Source organism: Cyanistes caeruleus, chromosome 2 (genome assembly GCF_971803275.1).
Source record: "Cyanistes caeruleus chromosome 2, bCyaCae1.hap1.1, whole genome shotgun sequence".
Classification (NCBI taxonomy): Eukaryota; Metazoa; Chordata; class Aves; order Passeriformes; family Paridae; genus Cyanistes; species Cyanistes caeruleus.
In genome coordinates, this window is record NC_141702.1 from 20,506,015 (window position 1) to 20,525,967 (window position 19,953).

The 19,953-nt window shown below is 37.0% G+C and overlaps 1 protein-coding gene across 26 annotated transcripts in view; it reads left to right on the plus strand.

Annotated features, from left to right (window-relative positions):
* DLGAP2 (DLG associated protein 2) overlaps positions 1 to 19,953 on the plus strand; it is a 443,370-nt gene that overhangs the window by 105,594 nt on the left and 317,823 nt on the right. For 7 of the 26 annotated variants that reach the window (XM_086875973.1, XM_086875974.1, XM_086875977.1 and 4 more), the window contains exon 1: positions 3,267 to 6,877. The exons of the other annotated variants lie outside the window; for them this stretch is intronic. In XM_086875973.1, the coding sequence (XP_086732099.1) occupies positions 6,875 to 6,877 (3 nt within the window). In that variant the 5' untranslated portion in view covers positions 3,267 to 6,874. Of the gene's footprint in view, positions 1 to 3,266; positions 6,878 to 19,953 lie in introns of those variants that run through there. 26 annotated transcript variants of the gene reach the window in all.

Sequence of the window (19,953 nt, forward strand, 5' to 3'; positions counted from 1 at the left end):
AGTTTCATTCTGGTGTAGAAGGGTTTGGTGTGGCAGTATTCAAGCATGCTAAGCCATTCAGTATGATTGCTGCCTGTGGTCACCAGGAGTGAGGAAATCAGAGCTACCCTGATACCAGTGAGATACTGAAAATTTTGTTTGAGTTTAGCAAATTTAGTAGTGCAGTACAACACAAGATCTAAAGCAACTATCTTTCCCTAGTGTTCAGGTCACAAATCTGGTTGTTTTTTGCTCTCCCTGCTTATAAGACTGCAAACACATATAGTCCTTGAAAATTCTGTAATTTGAAGCCTTAGGTTCAAAACCCCAGACCAACAGCTCAGCCATGGATCTTTTAATAAGTAATCCTGAGCATCTAAAGCTGTCTACCCATGTGCCACTTAGAAGCTCTACATCTAGATTCTTCATCACAGAAGATGAATTGCAAGTTGGATAGGTAGGATTTGACTTCTGAGAGGGTGCATATATTCCTTCTTCTCCTCTATACTAAAATAATCAAACAGATGCCCTGAGATATAGTGTCCAGTGTATTTTGTATTTCTGTTTTAGATGTTACCATTCTCTGAGTATCTAAATATCTTTTTCATATTACCTTACATTACGTGGTTCAACACTATTTAGTGCTGCCAGCCAGAGAGGAAGAGATGACATCCTCTTCTCTGCCTGCAGATCTCTGAATTCTTCTAACATAATCATCATATGTTTCTTTGGCTAGTCCCATCTCATATATCTGTATCAGAAGTACAAAAGTATTTTAGTCAAGGACTACAAGTACATTTGTGAGAGTTAACTTAAAGGTGTTATTTTTATTATTATTGCCATTGAATCCTGAATCAATTCCTTCTAGGAAAAGAAGGCCAGTTTCATGAGATCAGAATTAACAAAGGTTCACCAACTTCTTCCCTCTGTGGACCAAAGGAATTAACAAAAAGACACTGTACCAAAATTTAACATCTCAGTTCTACCTTTCATATTTCCCAAGTACACATTCAGGAAGAAAATTTGTCAGTTGTCTCTAAGCAACGTGTTAGGCAGTGTTGCAATTTTTCATCTGACTCTAAAATAAGTAATTTATTTCACGTAAATGGTGAGGACACCTATGCTGAATGGTGGATTAGTTAGTAAAAGGTAGAAGACTGATGTCTGATTATCTTGATTCCTTACTATGAGTTTCATTTGGGAATGCTGCTCATTGAAAACTCACATTGAAATGAGAAGAAAAAGGTAAGATTAAAAAACAGAATGCATTTAATATCTTATAGTACGTAAAATTACCAATAAATATTTTAAGAAAAGACACTGCGTTCAGTAAGGAATGTTTTCAGGGATGTAGCTGTATCCTTATTCATATATGTCAATTACTGACTGCTTAACACAAGATGAATTGAAGAAAGGTCTGGAGGGAATTTTACAGATGTCCTAGTCATGAGAAACTTTACAAAAAGCTTGTGAAGCTGCCCACAGATTTGAAGCTGTGAGAAATCTGAAATGCCATGGATGACTACGAAGCTACTTAAAACTTCTGAGGTTAATGGACCGCATGGTAGGGATTATGAGCATCACTTAACTGCTCTGCTTTTACAGAACAGACTTTTCCTCTTCTAATAATGTTAGTTATGAAGCATATGTATTCTGAGACAACATAATGGATGCTATTGTTCCATTTATGTAAACATTCAATGTTTACCAGTGTTGGTGAGGGACAGCATATTGCATAATCCTGCTATGCTTAATTTTCTGTTGTACATAATGCAGCGCTATTTCAGATACACTTTCTGTGTGTGCCAGTAGAACACCACTGCTATCACTGTTTTCTTCTTCACATTGCATACAGTAAAAAACTATTCCCACTTTTATTATAATCAGGAAATCAAAGTACACCTCATCCCATGCTTTCATTATCTTAGAAAACGAGTGATGGCCTTCTTCAGCCTAGTAAGTATTCTTTCTAAAGAATAGCAGCCTGATTTTCAATATCTGAAAGTTTCAAATTATTACTTTTTCTCCAACAGGTCTCCTGTCTTTTATCCCCTGCAGAAATAATTTGGACTAAACAAAGACATAAGCAAGCTTGTCAAATATCTTGCACGAACAAAAGAGCTGGTAGATGGCAACAACTACAGAGAATAGAGTTCTGCTTTCAAAACAGTCTTAAGCACTTATATCTTCCCATCCTTTTTCCTCTGGGAAATGTAGATGGGAGGCTTTCAGTTTGATCCTGGATTTGCAAATGCAGCTATGTTAATAAAGACAACTGAAAATTAGTATTTTTCTGTTTTGGTATCAAAATACCATTTGCTTGCTACCACAAGCAAATGAAACCAGCAGACAAAGGCCTCTTTCACTGACAAAAAGCTTTCCTATGTCAAAAAGCTCTTTCTGCAGAATGATAAAATTACATCAAATATTTGTTGCCTCCATACAGAAAGATATTAGTCTAAAATTTGAATAATTCCTAGAAATTCACTGATGTCCCCTCACCCCCATATTATTAATGCAGATTTTGTGAGATGTTTCCCACTTCCACCCCCCATCAGTTCCATCTGAACTGATGGAAATGTTTGGAATTGAGAAGGATTTTTCAGTTACTATAATGAGAGCAAAATTTAGAATACAGTAGAGATTGAATACATCTCACTACTATAGAAACTCAAGATCCCTTTTTCTCAGATGTGTAAATCTTAACAGATTCTATCAGGTTCAAAGCTTAAGTAAAGTACATATTCTAAAAGTTTTGTCATTTGAGCTCCATTTAGCCATTTCTGAAATCTTGTGAATAAAACATTTTCTTCCTCTGCCTTACAAGCAAGGAAGCATTGATTTGGAGACAAGTGCTTGAAGATGTGCTCTACTGTTCATCACTCTGAGGTACTAAGTTACAGAAAGCCTTATACTGTTTTGCTCCCTCAAGCCCATCCCTAACAAACTGTTTATAGAAGGTTTAAATTATTAATATTGCAACTATAAAGCTCACAGTTACTACTCAGCTCCTTAGTTGGCTGCTGGATGAAATTCTCTCCCCACAGTGGTGGGAACACTAGTAATACATTAGCAGATTGGGTTAAAGACAGACCTCACAAAACTGGTGGATATAGAAGAAGTGAAAGTAATAGCTTAGAAAAAAACTTGGGAGCTATTGATGTTAACTATGTCTGAAGCACTTGAGGAAGGACCCCATTGGGTGCTCCTGATGTTGTCAGTGACTGTTTAGTTTTGGCTTCTTTCGAATGATCTCTCTGCAAAGGGAAAAAACAACCAAAATGTAAGCTTTGTTTCCTGAACTGAGAAGTATCTTTGAGCTTTTTACACACACACACACACACACACACACACACACACACACACCTTTTGAATATATCTTTTTAATCCACAGTTGTATTTTGGCTTGGAATCAGTCTCCTGTGACACATCTTTAAGTTTTTTTGAGTTAGAAATACATATATATTTAACTTAGTACTGGCTGAAGATTATTCTCTTTCTGGTGGTCTATGCAAGATGGATCCAGTCTGTGAAAAATACCTCTCTAATAGAGACAAGTCTATCCAGATACATTATTTTCAGAAATGGGTTGTTTTCTGAGTCCAGTAAGGCTTGTCTTGCCACCTCATTGGAGGGTGACCCCATTAACCCTCATGATTTTGGAAGTATGAAAAAAGGCTACTGCTGCTGCGAGTGCTTTTTTGATAAAAGAATGCTAAGAGTCTGCAAAGTGCAGGCTTACTATCCCTTTCATTTTTATTGTAAGTGGACATGCTCTCTAATGGGGCCCTGTAGGGAAAAAAAAAATCCCTTTTCAAATACCATTAGTCCTCAGCTGCTGTGATGTCCAGCCCCCAGCTAGACTGGGAACCACCCTGCCTGCCCTGGGGTCTGTGGCTGGTGTGCCCAACACTGTGGAATGGAATAGAATGGAATGGAATGGAACAGAAGAATAAATTATTTTAATTGGAATGGACCTCCGGTGAGCTCCTAGTCCAGCTGTTTGATCAATTCAGGTCTGACCAAAAATTAAAGGAGTTATTAAACATAGCATTGTTACTAAAGACCATTACTTGGATGCAAATAAACTGTATACTTTCCTCCTTGAAGCAAAACAAATTATGACTGCAATTCTTCTTGCATTAAAGGGCAATTATAAAAATGGAGGAATAACAAAGCATGTATTTGAACCCTCTGCTGTAAAGTGTGTGACCATTTGGATGGTTGTATACAGCCTTCCTCTTCCCTTCCTGCTGGCTGTATTGCACATCTTGTCACTGCAGCTCACGTTCAGAAATTGTGTTGTGTGCCTAATGCTTCACAGTCACTCTGGAGTCATCACTAAGAGTTAAACCCAGAAATTTTTCATGAGTGTCAATGAATTCAAGAAGGTTGTGTTAGGCCCAGATGTGTTTGGTGTTCAGACTGATGTTTAGGGGAAATTCCATCAAACAAGGTCATTCAGGTGTCCTGAGCTAAGCAGAAGAAGCTATTAATGTTCAATGTGAGGATCCAGAAATGAGCTATATGTTAAGAAATGTAGAAGCACACATCATGTAGTAGTTTTTGAATGCTAGGAGGTTGTATGGTAGGTAAGAGATTAAATTCTTACAATTATCAGCACATAAGTATGATGTAATATGCCATTAATTTGCATAATGTGATGGTTTTTAAAAATTTCTGTCTTCGTGATGTGAGACTTCTTTTCTGTGCTACCTTCTGTTGAATCCTTAGTCTGAGGAACTGTAGGACTCCAGGTTATAAGAAAATCACTGAAAGAATAGTAGAAAGTCTGTAATTTTGTCCCAAAGTGACCCAGGAGGCAAGAAAAAAGGTCTCCCTGTTGGCAGCTGGTTCCCTGGCATCTATTCTGGCTCAAGATGCTACGAGGTTTGAACTGGGATGAGCTCAGTTGGTCAGACCCTGGTGCCTAACACCAAGGTTGTGGGTTCAGTCCCTGTGTAAGTCATTCACTTAAAAGCTGGACTTGATTATCCTTGTGGGTCCCTTCCAAATCAGAATATTCCATGGTTCTGAACTAAAAATGCTCTGCTGGAGCAAGAGTTGTCAGACCTGTCCTTACCTAGGCCTTCCAACCATGTCTGAATGTGAAAGGAAATATATAGCATCTCCAAGCATCCATCTGCCCTCCTATGAAATAGCAATAAAAAGCATATATTCAGTATTTTATTTCAGGGGTTAAGTAGTTAATGTGTTGAGTAGCTTAATGCAGAAGCACTTTGTATGATTAAGTACTGATGTACTTAATAAGTTTAGGAATTTGATAATGTTCTTTGTGGTCTCCTGCTGTGGTTCATTTAGTGCAATTCTGCTTGGTCTTCCCATGAAAGTATAAAGGATGTTGTGCTCAGAACACCCTTGTTTCAGTCCCTCCAAAACAGACAGGACACATTGGGGAATTCCAATTTCTTTGCAAAAATATTTGAGCCCAGAGGAAATACTAATGCTATGGGGTAGGACTTTGCTTGTGACTGTTCATAAGTCAAAAGCAACTACCTCTTTTCCTAGCACTCTTGATTCTTGGGGCTGACAGTCTAGAAGCCTGTCTTAAAGTCTACCTGCTGTAATTCCTGGTATATAGCATCCTGAAATAAAATTTGGGAGGATTTTGCCAGGTATCCCCATCTAGTTCTTTGTACCATTTGGGCTACTTGGGAAATACCAAAGAGATGCAGAGTCAGGCCCAATTTCTGAATCTTACTAATAATAATTACTGAAAAAAAAGTGGCTGGATGTGGTTGTGCAAGTTTGTACATCTGCACAATCATGGCTTAGTTTTCCAAGCAGCTCTTCTCAATGAACATTGCAGATATGGCACTAAGAAATGCGGTGCTGACTGCAAAATAACTGGTAATCACACCAGGAGAAAAGAGGGACCACTGTCCTTGTACATCTCACGTGTAAAGAGAACTCTTTGTTTCAACAAAGGAAAGATGGATTTGTAGCTGCATGTGTGATAGACTCTAGCCCTTGTTAAAGCCAAACTCAGATTTTGGAGACAGCAGTCTTCAATGACAGGAGCAAGTACACATTTCAATATGAAGAGCAGACAGTGACATGTAACATTTGCTGAGAAAATAACTGCCTGCACTGTTTTTTTCTACAATTTAGGAAAAGGAAGAGAGTATATTTCTTGATACAATGCATATGTATCTCCTTTAAACTGATAAACTTCAGAAAACTGGTAATGTTTCTCACCTTGAGACCATCATACTTGAAAAAGCTTCAAGTATTTTGGCCACAGCAATAGTTTCCTAATGTCTGAGAATCACGACTAACTGTAGATGGATAGTCATCTCTGAGCTTTAGACATAGCCTATTCAGCTATGGAAACACTAAAACTCATCTCTGCTTTTAACTTCTGTGCACTTTCTCTCAGTCCACTTGCCCTCATCTTCCTGCAGCTGTTAGCTCTCTTCCTTGTGGCTAGCATGATGGAGCCTGATTTCAGATCGTGGCTTCTAGATGCTATGGAAACAGAAATAAATATTTTTACCTTTTTATTTTTTCTATTTTTTATATTTCTTATTATATAAGTGCATTAGTGAAAATGCATGGCACAGTGCAGTAATCGAATGTGCTGTGCAGAGCTTACTCTTTGTTGCTTAGCAATTAAATGTATGCATGTAGCAGCAGCACTGACAAAAATGCTAATAAAAAGTGACAAGTTGTAGCTCCAGAAAAAAATTACACAATTAAGAAAAAAAATATCTGTCAAGATACTGGAGCAACAGCAAATGTTTCATATGGATAGATCGTGTCCCTCCTGAAGGCAAGATCTTCAGGTACTGACCACTAGAGGGGCTGAGATGATGGAAATAGAAGGTATCCACATTTATAGCATGGGCTACAGACACACAGTTGTGCAAACATCATGGTAAGGCTTTCTGTTGTTGTTGTTGTTGTTCCTTTATTATTTGTACTTATTTTTATCCATAAAGTGTCTAGAAACATGTTCTGTTTCCTTTGTTTCATTTTTCTCCTCGGTGTTCAGGTTTGCAGATTTTTCACAGCATTTCTGTCTATCGAATTTCTGACTTTCCTAGCAGATCCTTGTGTCACAGTATAAGGTCTTATTTATATAACATGATGCAATCTATTGTGTTAATGTTAATAGAATTCTCCTTAAAACTGGTTCTTTGAGAATACTAAACTGCTTCTCTTTATTTATTTATTTATTTATTTTTAATTCAGAGCAAACATGAAGCAGGGGAACTGCACTGTAGGCTGCAATTGTCAAAAAAGCCCAGTATTTAAAGACTCCTTTCTTTGTGGGATTTGTATGCTTAACCTTTCGCTCTTTCTCGTCTTTAGTCTTCTTCCAAAATCTTTGTCACTTGTGTTGTGCTCAGGTAGTGCATTACTGGTTAATACTGACTATACACTTACTCTGCTGTGGATAAATCAAGGATTTTTAGCACTTTTTCCAAACTGGCTTGACACATTGTTGCATGAAATTATTTTTACTACATTTAAAGAATCATTTACAGGTTCAAAGTAAGTGCTCGTAGCTCATTTATTATTATCTGTGGTTTTCAGCAAACATTTCTAGTTATGTGGACGATTTAAATAGTTTTTCTTCTAATAATTCTTTCCGGCATTTTAGAGCTTTTCCTCATTAGATTTCTGATCACCAAAGTGCTGATTCTGCACTTGACAGTCTGCCTGCATATTGAATTGCAGGATCTGGGCCCAATTTTGATCTATTTATATTGTAGTCCATTTCATTTTAACTGAATGCAAGTACTAATTTGGCTGTACTTGCTTTCAGCATTATCTCAAGTTGTGCCAAATCATCAGACAGTCCATTTGGAGTTTGGCGGGCTTTGCTGAAGCTCCTGCATTTTTGGTCAAGTGCTATTGAAAAATGCTATTTATCAAAAAAAAAGTAGCTTAACTCTTGGCTTGGTTCAACAGTTCTGGGTCTTCATCTCCAGCTTTAGCAAATAAGATGTACCCTGAATCAGTGCAGATCATGTTGTATTCTGTGTTAACAAAATGAATCAGGATTTTAATTCATGTACTATACCCCTTAAGAAATAAAAATGAAAACATACAGTAAAAATAATAGTTAAAAATTGGAACATTACTTGACATTTTTCCCCCCTGCCTTCTTTGACTCTATTCATAGAACAGTAATTGAGATAGCACAGAGAACAATCCTGTTATATGATGCAAACAGCAAAAAGCTATTCAATGAGATTTTTTTGAGCTAGTCCACCTTATGATCACTTGTTCCATATTTTTCCAAAAATGAGTCTTTTAGCATTAGTTAAGCAGACAGAAATTATCTCAAACAGATGCAACTATATTGCAATCCCAAGCAGTGAGGGTAAGGAAATGAGTGTGTAAGGGAGAAAGGAAGGAGAAGAGCAGCAGATCATTGTGCTGAAATATTTTATGCGCATTTGGTTGTGATCTTTTTAACAAGATGTTTTACATTTAGCTCAGGACATTGAATCAAACATCCAGAAAAGGGAAGATTTGAATCCACTGGGGTGATATAAAACAAATTTTTCCTCTTCCTCCTACTCTAGTAAAGGCTATCATGGCAAAATAAGCTTTGAGAAAATCACTTTGATTTGTGAAAATCTTTTCTCCAAAGGCTGCATTTTGAAAGCTATTTCCAAATAAGCCTGTGTTACCCAGAAGCAGCAGAAGTATTTCATGCTCTAGAAAGATTTTTTAATACATATTTATATATGCCTTCCTTCCCACATTACTTGCAATGACATGAAAACATGATGTGTGTGTGTGTGTATGTGTATACACGAGTATATGTGTGTATACATGTATGTATGTATATGTGCATATGTAATGCAAAGGGGACAAGCAAATGCTTTACAGAAATGTCTACTTAAATGTCTGCCTGAAAATGTATGCAGTACATTCTTTTTTAAACAGCCTCCTCCTGGTAATACCTTCACTCAGATTCTCACTGCTCCCATACAGTGTTCTGTAAATACCCTGTGAGAATGACTAGCAGGGAGGATGATCTTGCATAACAGGCAGCTGACTAATTTAGACCAGGAACACTGATCTACAATGACTGAAATAGTCTCAGTCTTGTTCCGATTTCGACATTTGAAGTTCTGGCATCACACTCATGGATACTTGTGTAGCTGTCACCGGAAGTCACTGTTCATATATTTTACCATTTTCAGGTAGAGCAAGAGAGGGCTAAGCCATTCTAAATATAAAAAAATGTTTTGTGTCACATGTGTTCCCATCACAAAGATGGCTATGTTAAATTTTTGTGAACTATCTCTGCCTTATCCATGTCTTTAACATGTACCATAACAGGCCCTCTTCTCCATCTTTCTCAACATGCTTCTTTTCCCTCCATATTTTATTCACCTTTCTGAGCACTGTATCTTGACCTAAGCTGTTCTTCTCTTTCATCCATTTAGATTAATTCATATTTTCATAAAAAGACTGTCTCCAAAAACTTCTTGCAATAATGAAAGTCTGAGGTCCATCTCTCACCTGTATTTTCTTCAGTTTTAGACCACCCAGGTAAAGCTGGGGACTGTGGCATATGTTTCACAGGCACACTAATTGTGCAGTTTCTTTGGCCGCCCGTGTCTTTGAGACATTGATTTAAATCAGTGCTGGACACTGCAAAGCCGAACACCGCAAAGAGGCAGGACTTGCTTGAGGACTGGTCTGTTCTGGGTCTGAAGCCAAGGGATGAAGCTGAGCTTGCAAGGTGGGAATGTCTTTGAGCAAAAGTGATTGCTAATCACTAGAGCCTCTGGGAGTTCAGCTCTGATGTTTTCATTTGATTGATATTCAACTATTCCCATAGGTGTTGGTACATATTCAATGCCACTGCTCATGTATGTACTTGCAAACACATTTGAGAGTCCACTGGGGTCCTCCTTTGACTCCAGTGAGCTTTTTCTCCATCCATGCTCTTTCTCTTCTCTTAGAAGAGACCTTAAAAAACTTCCAATGGGCTGTTATGCATGTGCTACATAAATAGACATACATCTTATATTCTTTGCTACCACAAAGATATGAGTCATAGCTGCAAGTAATTTTGTTTTGAGTAACAGCAAACTGGATCTGAATTCCTAAAGTAGAAAGAAGTCAGGGAAGAAATGACTGTGTAGTTTGCTAGTTTTGTTTTCAGCAATGAATCCTGTAAAATAAACAATGTTTCATGAAATATATGCCCTTAAAAGAAACCCAAACCCTAACCTAGAACTGTAAGATATATTGCTTCTGCATTTTTTAATTTAGATTTTCATTCTTACTGCAAAAATACATCTAAAATGAGTAAAACACAGAAAAATAGTAGGTTAAGAAATGAGCAGACATTTGTGCAATTAATTTTTATAGGAAAAGGAGTATTATTTTTTTTCTCTCCCCTCTCCCAAATGTGTCTTGCTTACAATAACCAGCTCACCAGTTTTAATCTTAACTACTTAGACCTAACTTGCAGAATACATCATTATGGAAAAGGTAAACTAGTTTGAATCAGAATTTTTTTCCTTGCTAAAAAACACCAGAAGAAAGTGATGGGTAAAATTCAGGACACTATTGTATAATAAATGAGTAATCTGAGGAAATGTAATGCATAGACAACAGTTGCTCCTTGCTGTGCTGTTGCTCAGATACACATCTTGTTTGAATCTAAACATACTGATTTATAAAAAGTGCATATTTGGTGATACATACCCCACAAGCCTGAAAACAGTGACTGGGAAGAATTATATTCATATAACTGGTTGCTCCCTATTTGAAAAAGCCCTTTTAGGCATACAATAAGCTACAGTGGAGTTAAGCTTGTAAAATTACATTGCAATACATGTTTTAGCCTGTGATTGGGAGAAAAGGGCTTTCAGAGACATCCACTCAAAGGCTTTCTTTTTTTTTTTTTTTTTCATCAGTGCAGAAGAGAAACTCTTCTGTGAGAATAGCTTGGCACAGAGTCCAGACCCCAGCAACAGAGAGGATGAAGTTAGACTTGCTTATAATTTTTAAAGTGTGTGATTTGGTGCTCCTGGGCTCTTTATCAGTGTTAATATGTGGTTGAAATTTTTTATTTATTGATGGACAAAAAAGAATAGCTTCATCTTTGTTCAACAGAGAAGGCCTTTGCAACATAAAGTATTATAAATTCGATAATCTCATTATTTTTGGAAACGTTTCTTTAACTTCATATTAACTTCTGGTGCTCTGTTTGATACTGAATATAGATGTGTTTATCAAGCTACTCGTGGGAAATACTGTGTATTTCTTATGAGACACAAGTAGTAAAGGAGTGCAGGAACCCTTTGCCTGTGGGACCCATTCTTGCCATCAGAATGAGAGTAAGCCTTTAATCTGTGTCATTTTATGGGTGCAGCAGAATCAGTCTGGCGAGGCTTGGTGAGGGAGGCCATTCAAACTGAGAGGTGGACTTCAGGGAAAGCTTGGTTTTATTTTCAACCGCTCAGCCTCTGCAGAAGGTGAGGTGGATGGAGCTTTCTCCCTCCTGCTGGACACCCTGCCAAGAGGACAGCAGCTCGGGGCGCTATTTTGAGTAGGTTCTGACTTGTGGAGAAAGGTGTTAGAGCTGCAGTGGTGCCGTTCCACCAGCTCAGGGGATGTTTGCCTCTAGATGGAGCCGTCCACTTGTGTTACAGCGGCGCTGGCTAAAGCAGAGCCTCAAAGGAGCAGCGCTGCTCCTGGAAGGATGCTCGGCAGAGCCCCAGCCAAGCAGGTCTCCCTGTTCCCAGCAGACTTTTATCCCTGCTCCCATCCCTGGCTATTCCCCTGTGGTCTCTCTTCTTGATCAACCCTTGCAGCTCACTCTGTGTCTTGGCATATTCCAGGCCTACAGAAGTCACTTGTTTCTCAGCATCTTCATCTTCTCCTTAAATCTATCAGCCAGCTGTGTTCTGTAAGATAGTAACTTTTTTGAATCTGTGTTTTCTTTATACTGTGTACTCAGTTGCTGTGATTGTGAATCTGCACTATGTGCTTTAGGTAAAGTCAGGGCATGTCTCCTATGTGGTTGCAGCTTGGAATGATTTCTAAAGGATAATTTGTATCTTTGCAGGTCATTTGCTCCCCAAATGGATTAATCTAATCTGAGCAAGATCTGTACTTGTTTTAAATACTATCCCATTATAAATTACCTTGTCTGTGAGTTACGATATCTGCTATAGCACACAATGCTGCAGCTGAACCCCTGTATAAAGCCATACTTAGAGCTGACTTCTTGGTTCCCAAGAAGCTGGGGCTGTGAATTTTCATTGTTCTGGGTATAAGTGTTCCCAAACAGAACAAAATGTGTTTCTGTGCCAATCAGGTTGTAACATATTTTAAGCAGCATGATGTGACATAGTTAATTGTTAGTATACAGAGGTCACTTTACTTTTTTGGCATTTCTCCCAGGAAATAAGACAGGAGCACAAGTAAGTAAGCAAGCATAACAGAAAACAGCTTAAATGTCAGAGTAGCACTCTAGCAATAAATATCAGCCTTTTGGTGTACTCTCCTTCCACAAGTTTTATAAGATCCTACTAAACTGCTTCTGTTTTTATCAAAATCTGTATGCATGTGCATTTACTAAGACATCAGAAGTAAAATCTTTATCACATTCCATTTACATTGAAAATTTTTGAGCAGAGAATTGTTCAATATTTTCTATGACTTATATAGAAATTGCTGGCTATCTTATGTAACAACTGAATTCTTCAGACTTCTAGCTAGTACTTTTCCCCTTCTTTAATGTATCTATGTGTCATACATGGAAATGATACATGAAAAAGTGACCACTGCTGATTTGTTGTTTGGTGTGACATTAGCAAGAGTTTGTTATTATGCAAGTGAGGGATTATAGGGAAAAGCTCTATTTTCCAGTGTGGTTTAAGAAACTAATGTTGTGATAGGCAGTATTCTGAGTTTTTACAGGTTGGACATCTGGTCTGAAGTGTCAAGGGCAATTTGCCTATCTATCTTTTAAGAAAGTATTTATGATTTTGGCAAAGTTCCATCTGTGAGTATTGGGGATGCTGTTTGACTCCTTGGGGCTGAGAATGCTGGAAGGGGTGCTGTAGATTTGGGTGTCGAGGGGACTATATATCCTACCTCAGCCTCAGGAATAAGCCTCTCATGGCACTGCTTCTCTACAAACCACAGCTCAGTTCAGTGTAATTCCTGCTAAAGTTGTCAAGTACTTTACCTGCTTGTCCTGTATGCAGTGAGCACTCTGCTCTTTCTGAAAAAGGGAAAAAGGCTTCTCCGTGAAAGGACCTCATTGAGTGTACTGAAGATTAATATTAAGAACTTTTACCTAAAGGGAACATCAACAAAATTACATATAGGAAAAATAAAGGGAAGTAACTGAAGTGATAAAGAATATATTGATCTGTCAAATATGTCACACTAAAAGCAACTAGCTGCGAGGAGGTAATTGAGGTGAAAAGAAGAAATCGGCTACTTGTATGTAGAACTGACAGTGGTGGTTCAGGGAGGTTTTCAAAATAACAGGCTATACCAGGGAACAAAATCATCCAGTGTGCTGGAAGGAACTTAAGTAGAAAGCTAATGGAAGTAAAAGGGTAAAACTAAGAAATGTTTAAAATGACTGTTGAGGACACAGCCACTGGATACAATTTTAAAGAGCTTGCTTAAATGCTGCAGGCTGTAGTCAGTTTGACATTTATATAAGAATACTGAAAGAAAGAATCATGCTGATTGCTGTAAGATAAAGTAAGGGGAAGAACGCTCCCAACCCAAAATTAATTTTACATATAGTTATTTATTATTACAACAGATAGGGACTCTAACTACCGAAGATGAACTTTTAACTTTCTTATTATTTGAAAGATTTACAATAATACAAAAAATAATCATCTGAATTTGGCTTGCTAAATCTCCAGCTAGTGCCTTTTTTTTGGCATCCTGTACAGTGTTTTCTGGGTTTCAGCTTTGCACTGGCCAACAGCTGTTCTACACACACTGCTGAAGCTGGGGGTCCACAAAGCATTTCCACCACAAGGTTTCTCCTGCAATACTTTTTCTTATATTAAGATATGGAATAATATGCCTCAGCTCAGAGTCTATACTTAAGAAGATAAAAGCAACACAGCTAAAAGGCTTATAAACCAGAGAGATTATATTTTTTTTGTCTGAATAATTTTGGTGCATTTGGTGAATTTTAATGCTTATGGAAATGAAAGATCTTATTGGAGGCAAAGAAAGTGTAGGCAGTAACCATAGTGACTTCTACATGTATCAGCTTTTCCAGTGTGCTTCAGTTCTAGGCTGCAGAATCCTGGATATCAAGCATTTGTGGGTGCTTACTGGGCAATCACTTTGCAGGGTTGATGTAGGGGTGTTACTGTCCTTTCATGAAAGACTAGGAAAATGGGAACAAAAGTCATTTGCCAAGTTTCTCGCTGAGGTCAAATCTAAATTATGAAAGCATCAAAGGGTGCCACTGTGAATATTAATGTTAATGCTGATGTTTTTCTTTTGCACACTGGCAGGGTTAAATAATCTATTTGGGATAAGTGTGTCTTTGTCATGTCATTTTCTGGCCCTCAGTCATCCTTAGGGAAAACCAGGTTTACAGGTGTACTGTAATATGCTTTCTCAAACTATTATTAGATGATTTTACTTCTTCCTACATTCCACTGTTAATGAGTAGTCTTGCTCACATTGTCTTTCTGCAAGAAACATAAAGCTTAATATAAATAATCTACAGAAAGAATATTTCTACTATGTTGTTTGCTATGGCTCAAATAACTATTTTTAGTAGTCAGGCTAACCAGTAATTTCAATGCACATTTTCACTGACATAGCTTATGCTAGAAGCCTCTGGATCTATTCAAGCTAAAAAAAAAAAATTAAAAAAAAACCATTAGAATTTGTAGTACATGTCAGCTTGGGAACTTTCCTTTGGAATGTGGCAAGGTTCTCTGAAATGAAAATGTAGGCTGATAAAAGAGGAAGGAGATCTAACTGTTATTATAGGAAATTATTATATATTTGAGTATTGAATATTGCAATACTAGATATGTATATAATTTACATTAAGTATTCAGGTTTTTTTTTGTTAAAATGATGCAGTTTCCCTATCCTATGTTGTGAATATTTTTTTTTCCAAATAGGAAACATTTGAAAAAAATTATTCACTTTCTAAAATAAAATATTCAGTTAGTTTCTTAAAAAGCCTCATAAAAATTGTGATAAGTAAACATACATTATTAATGTGGATGTGTGTAAATACATGTTTACCTTTATTACTTTAAGTTAGCATGAAGAGAATTTGTGTCAAAATAGATTTTTAATGCGTATTGTGACATCCAGAGTACCTCATTTCCTCCCACTGTCACTATACTGTGTTTTTCTATCTAGCTCAGATTCTTCAGTGGGGAAAAGTCATTTAAGTGCTATAGGTTTCTCCATCTTTGAAAACCTTGCCAGTCCTACATTGATACCTTAGAGTTTGACTTTCCAAATTTGTAAAGGCCAAATCCAGGTTCTTGTTGAGCTGTTATCCATACTCGGTATGAAGCAGGGTCTCAGAAAAAAGCTCTTCAAGAAGCTTTTGTAAAACAGATAGTAAGAAGCAGTCCTTGTTTTGAAGTCCTCTCAATTTATTTAAACGAAACAAAAAGACTTTGTTTTCCTGGTTGTATTTCAAGTGAATGTGCCAAGACAGGTGTGTCTGTCTGAATAGTTTTCTTGTAATTCATTATTCCAGGATGCTCAAACCCAGCATTGAATAACACTGAGCTCTATACTTCTTTCCCTAAGAGCTAAATCATTCCATCTCACTTAACTAATGTATCGATTGACTTTATCGAGTCCATAATAGTTCTGAGTTTATGAGCTGTGATGCCTGGAAATGGATTAGTGCCAGTGTCTCTGATGAGATATGGCCAGAAGACGACTGTTTTGTCTCTTGGCAACATGTGAAGTTACAGAATTTGACTTTGTTTCACCTTCAAAACCAAGTTTATCATGAGCCACAGTCAGGACCCGAACATGATGCCAAACCCACATTTCAACTTGCAAAGGTCCAAGCTCCGGTACTTTAGTTGTTGCAGCTCAAGACACAGTTAATATTGGGGTGACATAGTAGCCATATTTGCATACTGGCAAACAAAGCACAGAATATTTGAAGCAGAATTTTATTTATACCCCAGAGGATCTAAACTGTGTTACTATATTTAGCAAACAATCAAGAAATATTACTGAGACCTTGTAAACTCTTTCTCATGCCTGTGGCTGGGAGCCAGCACTTCATCTTGGAGCATCACTGCGTGAGGTGACTCCTTTGGGCTCTCCAGCCCCTTTGAAAGCCTTTGAACTATCTTCAGCTGCTGTCACGTTTCTCTCCCCATTTCCCAAATATTTGCCAAGGAAGAACAGATGATTTGATATGAGATTTAACCTGATCATACTTTGGTCATCTTCAAATCCTTCCTCTTTGTTTTATTTTTTCCACAGTTTCTAGAATGATTTTTTAGAACAGCATCTTCAGTTTTCTCATAAAGTCTACTGGTCATCTTTCAAAGATGTCAGATATGTGTAAAATCAAAAACCAGATAGGAAAAGATCACTTTTTTGTATATTTTTGCATTGCCTTTTTGTCTATTTGAATTTAGAAAATCAAGAAGGAGGAAAAGGGGAAGAAAAGTCAAGGAACACAGAACTGGAAGTGAAGGAACTGTGTTTGGCAAAGAACATATATCAGAAAACAAAAAGAAAAATTAAATCCTGTCATTTATCACAAATCAAGGATAACTATTTTTGCTTAAAACAAAAAAGGTCAGAAAGCCTACACAAACATTCTTAGATTAGTGGTTTCTGAAGCAGTGTTACTTGAGAAAAATAGATAAAAATGATGGCCCTGCTATAAAGTTTGTCAAAATGAAACAGTGCAAAGTTGAGAAAGTTCTTAACTGCTCTAAACTCAAACATACAGGGAGACCAGGTGGTTACTGTTTGTCTTTCATTTACAATAAGAATTTTGAGATACCAAGTACTTGAGTACATTCTGAGAATTCTACTGCAAAGAGATGGCTGGAAGCTCTGGAAAGAAAGCAAGCAAGCAAGAAAGAAAGAAAAAGAATATAAAGAAGTGCCATTTTTGAAGCAAACTCATTGTCTTTAAAAGAAGGCATTAGTGCTATATTTTTGTATATAGTCTTTTGGGATTGTCTTTCTCTTTGTTACTACAGCTGTTCTTCAACACTTGCATTAAAAGGCAAATGTTTAACATTTTTAAAATTTTAAATTAAGTTTTAAATTTTTAAATTTTTTTAAATTAAAAAGCCAGATGTTTTTGCAGTCTTGCCTCCAAATGAGTGAGGGATCATTGTTCATAAAGCTGTCTTGCTCACAGATGCATCTTCCACTTTGATACTATCAAAACATAAAGATTTTCTGACATCCTAACCTGCAAGGACCCTCTCCTTTTCATGTCAGTGCTATGAACATACCATAGCTTTGCTGGTCAATGTTAGTACTCTTTTATAGCTTTGATCTTCAATGAAGAAAACTTTCTCTATAGATCTCCTGTCTGCCAAAGGCAATGTTTTTTCACAATAGCTCTAATTTATAGAGAATCCAGGTTTGAAATACTCCAAGAATTAGATTTTTAGACTATGAGGACGAACCCTACCAAACATCTGATCTCTGGAAAGTCTGTCAGGCATCCTACAGTATCAAGGCCTAGGGTAGAAGAGAATATTTAGTTCCTGCTTATGTTAAACAGTATTTTTTACAGACTTTAGGACCATAAATGTTTCAATGCAGCTGCCTTTCAAAGAAGTGGGGAGTTCATTTGAAAAGGAAATGCCCAGTTTCACGGACAGAAAGAAATCAGGCGGAACTTCTTATCCTTTTCTTCCTATTTACCAAACAATTCTATTTCATTTAGAAGAGTCACTAGATGCAAACCATGATTGTCCCTTTTCAATCAGCAATTGTGCTAACCAGGTTTTGAAAATCAAAGTAAAGCTCTCTTCATTTTTTTTAGAAAATTTCTGCTCTCAATTATTTTAATATTCATGTGGAAATCAAAATTACGGGTTTTTTTATATCAGAATATATAATTTTTTGTTTGCTAGAGGTTTTTTTACACCTGTATTGCTAATAGAATGTGAAATTCAAATTTTCTTTGGGACACCAGGATGGCAGCTGGTGATATAAAACTGAGCTTGTGAACAGACCTTTTTTCTGATTGTTTTAGGCATTAACTAATAATTTACTGTGATTATAATTCTTAAGAATTCATTTAGTTGTGATATCTGTAATTGATATTTCTAGCTTTTTGTTGGGGAATAGGATTTGATGAGTAATTAAAAACCGCACTTTATTCTTTATCAACATTGCTATATTATTAAAAAATATAAATTTGGCCTTATGAGGCTGAAACCCCCTTTGAGTTTTCCATAGTGCTGTTGAAAAGAAAAAGTGATGAATCTCAGAGGGATTTAAGAAGAATATTTGCTTAGGTACAGAAATGTGATGCTTGTTGAAGAGATGTCTGTTCAATGGATCCCATCAGTTCAGCTCCTCAAGAGATTTACATACAGGTAGATCTGGATAAAAGAGTGAGGATAAAACTACTAGCACTTAACATTTTTGATCGTGTCTGCAAACATTATGAAGGATAGCAGACTAAAATTTCCTTGTCCAAGACTCTTGCTTAATTTTTCTGTTTGTTTGCTTGATTTTCCTGTTTGTTTTCTATAGAAACTAGTGGAAGTGCAAGATCTTATAAAGCTTTTCCTTGTTTTAGTGGTTGTGAGCCTTGTTAATCAATATGCACATGGGGTGGCCTAAGTAATACAATTAAAGGAAGCATCACACAATGCGCAGTAGCTGTTTTCCTACTCTGCTTCTGGGAAAAGATGGCATGTAAGAATTCACTTTCTATTTGTACTGATTGTTAGCTGTTTGCAGTTGAAAAGGACAGCATTGTAAATTTTTTTAACATAATTTTTTGTTGGTTTGGTATTTCCCCACTAATTAATATACATTACAATTACTGGAGATGGCAGGGTTTCTTGTTAGTCAAGTCTTGTTGGTTGTTAGCCCAGTTAGCAGACAGACTCATTTAACTGAAACAATTTGTTTTGTCTCTGCTTTAGAGGCTATCTACTAAAATATCAGTAGGTGTTTTACAAGGTAACATCCTTCTGTCTCCTTCCTTTCAGAATGGAGTTTCAATAATCCACTGGTGTTCTATAGCTAAGGTTTCAACTCCAGTTAGTGTAAAGCCCAGACATTTTAAAGAAGATCCAGCCTTTCTAAATTTTTGCCCAGAAATGTTCAGATTTATCAGCTGCCTGTAATGTTTGGAGAGATTTAATTTTCAGTTGCATTAGAAAGAACAAGCCAAAAAAAAAAAAAAAAGATAATTAGGAATTTCAAAAGTGGTTTAAGGACATTTAGACTTATTTGTTAGGATATCAGGGTATTTCAAAGATCCCACATGTAAAGGAGAGACCTTAAGAGGGGTAGAATATTCTGTTGTGTGGTCTGCAGTTTGATCAGATGTCCACTGTACTTGCTTAGTGTTAGATGTTGTGGTTTGTGACAATTTCCCCATGACCAAGTGCAGCAGCTTTGCTTTCACTGGAGTGACTCATCCTTTCAGTATAATCCTACAGGTCCTTCCTGAGACAGCAATATGCTTGGAGTATATCCCATAGTATCTCCCTAAACAAATGGGAACTGTTGGAAATGATGGTCCATTCTCTTTAGCACGATGTTTTATAAAGCTTAGAAGCCTTTAAAGGCAGATAGATCAGAGCCATTGGGGCATCTTCCATGGACCATATTTAACATTCTTCTCTGCATGGGAATGGGCTCTAAGCTCATCACTGGTGACCTCAAAACTAGGTTAAGGAAGAGTGGCGACATCCTTTGGCTCAGATGCTGAAAAAGAAATTGTTGTAAGAAAATACACTCTTGCCTACTGCATCCTGGGAACAG